The sequence below is a fragment of the Saccostrea cucullata genome, unplaced genomic scaffold (genome assembly GCF_032062105.1).
Source record: "Saccostrea cucullata isolate Sc308-1 unplaced genomic scaffold, CSIRO_AGI_Scuc_v1 ctg12467, whole genome shotgun sequence".
NCBI lineage: Eukaryota > Metazoa > Mollusca > Bivalvia > Ostreida > Ostreidae > Saccostrea > Saccostrea cuccullata.
Genome location: NW_026922054.1, coordinates 1798 through 10225, shown reverse-complemented (window position 1 = coordinate 10225; position 8428 = coordinate 1798). Strand labels below are relative to the sequence as shown.

The 8428-nt window shown below is 34.0% G+C and overlaps 1 protein-coding gene across 1 annotated transcript; it reads right to left on the bottom strand.

Moving 5' to 3' along the window:
• Positions 1–5953: 5953 nt before the first annotated feature.
• On the bottom strand, positions 5954–8132 carry LOC134261122 (tenascin-R-like; the record flags this gene model as incomplete). The annotated part of the gene is made up of 2 exons (XM_062743584.1): positions 5954–6734; positions 7973–8132. Coding segments are annotated over 2 exons (414 nt in total), but the record flags the coding sequence as incomplete, so codon positions are not given.
• Between the last annotated feature and the right edge of the window lie 296 nt (positions 8133–8428).

The following is an 8428-nucleotide window of genomic DNA, read 5'->3' as shown; positions in this document are numbered from 1 at the left end:
AGAGTTGCAAGATATTTAACAGTTTGCAAGGAATTCCATAATGTCACAGAAGTTTCCATATTGTCTCCCTGTCAACGATTTCACAGGTTTTCTCGAATTCTATGAAGCCTGCATACTCGTATAGGAAGGACCACCATTCAGCAGATTGCTCGATGATAATAAGTAACGATGCAATCTAGTCCGTAGAACATCTATTTTTACGATATTCAGCATGTTGGTTATTCGTTATCATCCACTTTGTCTTTCATTCTGATCAGTATTATCCTATTAAAATACCTTCCCTGGAACAGTGTTCATCCCTTAAAGTTGCCAAAACCGCTAAGGTCTCCAGTTTTGGAAACTTGGTTTTATTCCGTCTTTGCATTCTTTTAGAATTATTTCTACCACCCATATTTTCAGAAAAGCTTGTTGAGTCTTGTATCTGGGCGGAGTCATAATATATATGCATTATATAATCATTTAATCATAATAATAATTCACTTTGTATTTCATTTTTAATTTTAAGAATTACACAAGTTCCCCCTCCTATTTTTTTCTTTCTGTTAGCTGTAGAGAAGGACACTCATTATTTTTTATGTTTGTAGGATAATGCTTATTTAAAGAAGGTCAATGTATATCCTTAGATTGCCGATGCTGATTCTTTCAAGGTTTTTATTCTTTTTAATGCTGATCCTGATGTCAGCTGAATAAATAAATTCTCTAAATGTTTTTTTTTTTTTTTGCATATGCTGACGATGAATTTTGCAAGAAAATTAGTTCTTTGCATTCCATATATACATGTCCAGACGTTGCAGCTAGGATAAGGCTGTCTGAAAAATGTCAAACTGTTCAGACTGTAGTTACTTCTCTGAACTACCTAAATATGATGTCATAATAGAATATAACCTCAAGTCATTGCTTACTTGAGCTAACATGACGGGGAAAATGTCATAATTTTTACATCGCATGTAGATTTATTTTGGGGCCTTGTTGTTTAATTAAAGTGTTTTTAAGCTAGAATATGCTGTTATGAAATTGAACATTTGAAATTTAAATATCCCTTTTCCTTTCGCTTGTCTGATATGCACATATACAAACAATAGAGAAAAACTATGTGTGAAATCCTCCCCTTACACGTCAGTAGACATAGTTGGAATTTAACAATCGAGTTTATATTGGACTGGCACAAGTGATAAACAAGCTTAGATTGAATATATTCTGTGTGATTCTACAAGGGAAGTGTGTCCTATAACAGAATTTTGCTGGGGGGTTGTGTGTAGTTCATCCATTTTTGTATACATCGCGATAAAAAGTGGAAAATACCCCCTCTTATGTTGCTAAATTGAATTTCTAGTAAAATATTTTCTTAACGAGTAAAAATTAAACCTGCCCCCAGCACTTTCTATGTACCGCGATGAATTGATCTTTGTAACAAACTTTGCACAATATTTTTGTTTTGCCCTTATGCCGAAGCGATTTTTGTACAACATTGAAGAATATCGTAAATGTCCGTCACGTGATCAACACAGTCATGTAACATCACAAAAATGCTTTATTTTAATACCTGATTAAACTTTTATATCATGTTGACCGTACGTTCAAACAAGGATTACATATTGAAAGCAAAAGCTAGCTCAAAGTAACATGTATATTTTAAGGCATTTTAAGCCTTCGTACAGCCTTATCATAACTGCGTTAAAAAAACACCATACGGAACCTTTCCTTTCTTAACATAAAATGTCGACAATATAAGCACATAGAATATCAAGCTAAAATGTTCTCAAATGTTTTCTTTTAGTTGAGGAATTTCCCCGCGACTGCCAGGATTTACAATGGTTAGGCTACAGAAAAAGTAAGATTTTCCCTCAGAGAAGTGGAAGTTTTGAAGTTTTCAGTGATCAGAGGACGGACGGAGGAGAATGAGTGGTAGGAATACAAACAAATACATCAATCAAAGCTTTTGATGCTATTTCAAAAATTTATAAAATGACTGATATACGAGGGTTGATCCAAAAGTAATGTCACAGTGTCCATATCTTTTATATTTGGCGTCATATTATCAAATACAATATACCAAAAGAAGCACAAATATAAATCTAATTATCATTGAACTTTTAAATTAATAATGTTTATTTGAATTTATTTTATAAATGTTTAAAACATAGAGCATAGGGGGTGTCGTCGCGTCACAACGGAACGTCACGTTTTAAAGTGTATTTATATCCACAACTTTTCCACTAATAAAAGTAACTTTCACAATATGAAAAGCCTTTCCGTAGCTTGTTCTTCTTACTTGAAACACTAGTAAAGACACGAGAACTTGAGATGAGTGAAAATGTCATTTATTGATCAGATAAATGACGAAAGTGAACAAAAACACAAAAATATACAATATTACATACAATCATGTAAATTATAGCTGGGATAAGGCCAAAAAATGATTAGTTTTAACTTAGATATGATATATTGCGACTTAGTGCTTATCCCAGCTATTGTTATATAATGATTACCAAGTTTGTGTAACAAGAAGGTGGCGTAAACAAAGAGGCCACACGGCATGGTAAATGTTTGATGTTATACAATGAGGAAAACTTCCAAACAACAAAAATTCAAATATTGGTATTACATGGGAGGAGGATGGAAGGTGGCGGTAAATTGATTGCAACCTCATGTTTGCGTAAAATTAAATTAATTTAGCACTCAATCCCGATCAAGCCGAACCCGATCCAAACATGAGTTCGAGCCCGATCCAGTCGACCCCACTCTTTTTACATTAAAAATCAATAACAACTACAATTTTAATCTAAATTTGTCAAAAACAATGTAAAAAAGATTGTATATAAATCATTTTATGAGACATAAAATTGTATTTTTTCTTAGAATGAAAAAGATAAACACATTAAAAAGATTTTAAAAAGGCATCTAATCTCCCAATTTTTAAAAGGCACAATTCTCGTCACTTTTTAGGTCTTTAATTGAAAATTAAATGACGGCATTGGCATGTGTGATCATAAACATTGTTGTTTTACTCTGTTGAATTGAACAAAGGGATTGCCGAAGTGGGGGAAAACGGCTCCACGAGTTGTAATGCATTTTTTGCTTCAAAGTATGGGAATCACCACAAGCGACAGTTACGTTTACTTAATTAAACTTACAGAATAAAGAATGTAAATAAAAGACATCTTAATAGATGGTTTCAGCAATTTTGGGCTGGTGATTGCTCACTGAATGAAACGCAGAGGACAAGAAGACCGAAAGATAGGAGATCGAACGGATTAAACGTTCAATGGTGTCTGACGTTGTCAAAAAAAAGACAGTCGCATAGAGTGACATGTGAATTTTAAGTTTGCTGCTGTTGTAAGAATTTTGAAAGAGGGCTAAATTATGAAAAGACTGAGTGTATAATTGCACCAAAACTTCTTAAAGAAAGTAGAATTGATGAAAGTGTTTGCGAATCACAAATATCTTTTAATGAAACGAAGGGGAAACGCTTAAAAGTATGGCGGTGCGTATCCGTCATATGACGTTATATGTAGGTGCAGCGACTACCATAAACGCACATTGTTTAAAATCCGTTATTTTGGAAAGTATACATCATATTCCTTTGAAATTTTTCAGGTCTGATTTGAAATAAAGAAAGCTTCCATCGTGTATAATTTCGTTGCTTTACGTCGATTTATAGCAATTTTATCAAAGTTGTGACATTACTTTTGGAGCAACTCTCGTACATGTAGTGAGTCGTATTAATTGAGAATATTTTAACAATGTTTTATGCCGCTAATTGAATATGGGATTTATTTCACGTGTGGTACTCTAATTACATGTAGTCCTATCAGCTATATTCTAAGTTTTAAAATATTGGATTTTTTTATTATTATTTTCTCTAATTTCCATATGCGAGCATGTTTTGATGGTGGCCTAATAATAGTGAAGTATCTTAAACTCCATTTATAAATTCATATAAACATGCAGCTGAGCAATTGTCATATTAAAGAGATAAAGGTTGATTTCAACAACAAATTTGGAAAAAAAATCGAAGTTATATATTGCCATGATATTTTTTTTAAAAATTCAGGGTTTTTTTTTTACAGCTTCCTTTTGAAGGGAACGCTGCAAACGCTGCAAAAGCGGAGTTTTGCCGCATCTCTATTATCCTGCCAACACGAATACCACTCTCATATCCTTTATACATATTGTGACAAAATAATGATTTCAAGAACCCCCCCCCCAAAAAAAAAATGGATAAAATTGTAACATCTCTTTTGTCAGCTCTTCTAAAAGCTGATTTTTCAGTTTTGATTCCGATAATTTTTTTTACATATGTAACTTACATATGTACATATGTACACGTAATCAGACATGTACAATTTTCCCTTCCATTTACATTAAAAGGCAATATAAAGACGAAAAGATGTATTGACAGATTTCTTCAGAGGTTGGGCTAACTATATATATGGTTTCGGAAATAAATCAAACGAAATTTAGCTAGGTTTGTTTGTTTGTTGTTTAACGTTTAATTTTTAAACTCATGCAGACACCACCGCTTACCGGTGGAGAGCTTAAAAGTTTGTCCTACTCTCAGCACTCAGGAATTTTGAACAGTGAGAGATCTTTTTCGTGCCAGCATCTACTTCAACTCGGGACCTCGTTTTGTATAGGGCCTGATTCGAAGGACCAAGTCTTCACGAACTCGGGATTCGAAACAGCGGCGTAACCTTGGATCAACTCCTTGCTCTAAAACTCTAGAGCGGACGCTTTAACTACTACACCGCGTTGGTGACGTTAAAGCTACATAAAAATATCTTTGATTTAGATTTTATGTAACAAATGCAACAGATCTACAACATTATTTAGCATTTATTTGTTCTTATATTATTTAAAAAAATGTTCAAAAATTGTGTGTTCAAAAGTTACCTGCATAATTATAAACAAGTCTTTATATTATTTAAGGTAACCATTGAATTTGGGAAATTGTAAATCAAGGATACTATGAATTACGAATTGATTTGCAGGAATTTGTTGATGAAAGTCGGTATGCATTCTGTCGAAAGTTTGCAATTGGTTTTGACAGCACGTTTTATGCACTGACTCACCAGGATTATATTGGGACAACAGGTATTAAAAATCGAGAATAATTCAACCCTGTATCTTAATTTCAAATGGCCTATTGTTGAATACGTCAGATATATGTTCCTTTGTTACATATCGTTTAACGTCCCTCTCGAGGTTTTTTTCACTCATATGAAGACACCAACACAGGAGATCTGTGTAGCAACCCCTAGTGATAAAACAATTTTGCAATTCCAACGCTTAATGATATTTCCATCATTTAGTGGCGTGTTGTCATTAGCGGTTGCTACACTGTACATAGTTAAAAATATTTGTCCTATACTCGGCAGTTACGACATTTAAGCAGTGAGGTACATGTATGTTGTTAGTGTCAGCACCTACTGATACACAGGACATCGGTATATACGGTCTCATCCAAAGGATCGATCTCCGAGTTCCACAGTGGGATTCGAACTCGCAACGTAATGATCAACTCCTTATTTCACGAGTATATAGCAGGCGCTCTAGCATTCTGCAGGCGTATTTGTTATGTACCTGAGAGGACCGGATTAAACACGAGTAATATAAATATACACTGGCAACAAACGCTAAGTAATCTTAAGAACAAGCAAACCAAGTACAATAAATCTGTATAAAAGTGATATTTTTTTATTTGCTATAGAATTTTTTTTCTACATTTTCACTTCCGCCAATTATTTCAAATTGTACGATAAATTAAGGTGTTTCTTTCTACTCAGCAACATTGAAAATAAATAAAACTGCAAAAAGTGAATATTAAATTTGTTTTTTTAAGCTACAACTCTCATGTGTTAAACCATTCAGGATACTATACTATGAACAGTGAAACTATGTATTACTTTGCGGCTGGGTAGATAACATTATCTTTTGGGAATCATTAAAAAAATATTATATACAGTTAGATTGAGATGCTTTTAAAGGTGATGCATTTGGATACCATCATAGAAAGCAGTTTTATACAAAAGACATAGACAACGCCTCTAAATGTTCGATTATATGTAAGGGAGCTTGTTGGTATGGTCAATGTCACTCCTCTAACTTGAATGGACAATATCTCAGAGGAACAACAAGTTTGTATGCTACTGGTGTTATATGCGACACTTGGCATGATCAATACTACTCTCTCTACATGTAGCGTCTCTGTCCTTAAGCTACGTCATCTCTAACACAATAGGTGACGGTATTCTTAATATGAAATGAAATTATATGGAATTGCAAAAAGTAGAAAAAGTGGATTGGTACATGTAGCTTCATATCATTGTTATTGTACAGAATATATGTAGGTATTAAAAGCAGCTCTTCGAAAAAATGTATAACAACAGAACGGTCATCAATCCCATATTTTTTTTTCAGGCAGGTGAGCTACATATCAGTAGCTATATGTATTATATACGTTTGTATCTCTGTGCTGTATTAAGGTCGACGGAGCATCATCCTGGAGCCTGTTAGAGAGTAAGTATGACCCTTGAATGGATACCAGTTTATACCCTCGCCATGATTGTTGTTACCATACTCTCCATTTAAGTGAGACCTATGTCCATCATTATACCACCAAGCACCTCTCCATCTCTGTGCATTATTGTAAGGGGCGTTGTCGTTATCCTTGTCATACGTTGAAAACTGTGCATCGTTGTTACAGTTATAAAGGTTGCATGAAATACCATCACCTACAGGGAGAAAAAATGTATTTCAAAATAAAAACTTTTAGTGAATAACAAAACGGTTAAAGCTGACATAGGATTTGGCCCTGGTTCTGATTTCAACATAGACTTTTAGCTTCACTTTATGTTTGTTTCTGGTTGCTGGATGTAATTTTATTTATGACTTAACTCGAACACATGGCGGGTGTGACCGGTCAGGAAGGGATGCTTACTACCCCATGGTATCTGATCCCATCGTTAATCTTCATGTTTATTTTGCATTTAATGTTTATTGTTTAGAAACTTTGTCTCGAATACTGTTCGTTTTCTCCATAAATCTTATATCAATTACGTAGCTACATTAAAGAAAATGGAAAATAAAAGACTCGGGTATGATATGTTAATAGCTAATCCATTGACAATTCATTGACACCTAACACATCAGGAGCAAAGCAAATGCAGAATTCTTACAGATCAGAGGCAAGATCAAATGCCATACAGGAGTAAGCATAAGATTGTATTTGGTGTATTACTTATCAGGTTTATTACCACCTTGTATCAATAAGATAAGATTCATTTCAGTCTTAAACCACCTTGTATCAATAAGATAAGATTCATTTCAGTCTTCTCATTTTTTTTTTCAAAGTAATGTTTCAACTATCATAAACACATTTAGTTGTCATCGGATTTTTCAATTTGCCAAGCCATAACATGCACACATAGTTGGTGAAACCACTCGAAAGGGATGATTGCACGATTATAGCATCTGATCTCACCTCTGAAAATGAAAGTCAGTGATTGCTCTGCTCTTAGTTCCTATTGTATCTTTTGGGCTTTATAACTGTGCGTAATCTCAATATTTGATATTAAGTATGCATATTAGTTTTGTAAGCAAATTCAAAAAGATAATTGCCTAGAATTAATAATTTGATAACAAAAAGTATTTATTTCTATTTATATCATTGTACATTTAGATATCTTATATATGGGTATTTATTTTCATATTCCTACCTGCAATTGGACACTGTCCAGATTTAAAAATTCAAAAAAAGGACTAACTAGCGGTAGGATTAATCGGCTCACTTCACGCTTGATTGAAAGCAACCACTGGGATCGCTATAGGAGGCCCACATCTAGAGCTCACCTCGAGGAAACACATTCCGAACCCATATATTAAAATGTGCCCTACTGCTAAGCGGTTGCAGGGTTAGATTTTAAAATTTACTCTGGTATTGGATTGTGTGTGGTCGTCACTTAACGCATACCTGCTGTTCCACTGTATCCAAAAACATGGATCCGGTAATTGTCATCCTCCCCAGCTACATAGAAACTGCTATACTCTGCATAGACAGACTCTTCTCCATCTTCTAATTCTACACGAAGAACTGTGAAGCCATTCATGACTAGCAGATGGATGATGTCCAATCCTTAAAAATATGTCTTTTTAACTTTTCATATTTACATGCTAAAAGTGTAAGCAAATTAAAAATTTATTGAATAATATTATATTTATTTGTTGCCTTATCATCCTCTTAAGAAATTTTCGATTTTCTTATTTACCAATTAAGTCGTAAAATCCCAATACTTACTAGTATGTTTTTTCACAGGAGGGTAATAACTTTAACTTACCGATCCAGAATTCTGACTTAAGGTCCCCAAACCCGTATTTATACTCAGTCCATCCCCTGTAGAAATTCAGAGAACCGTCAACTCTCCTTTGT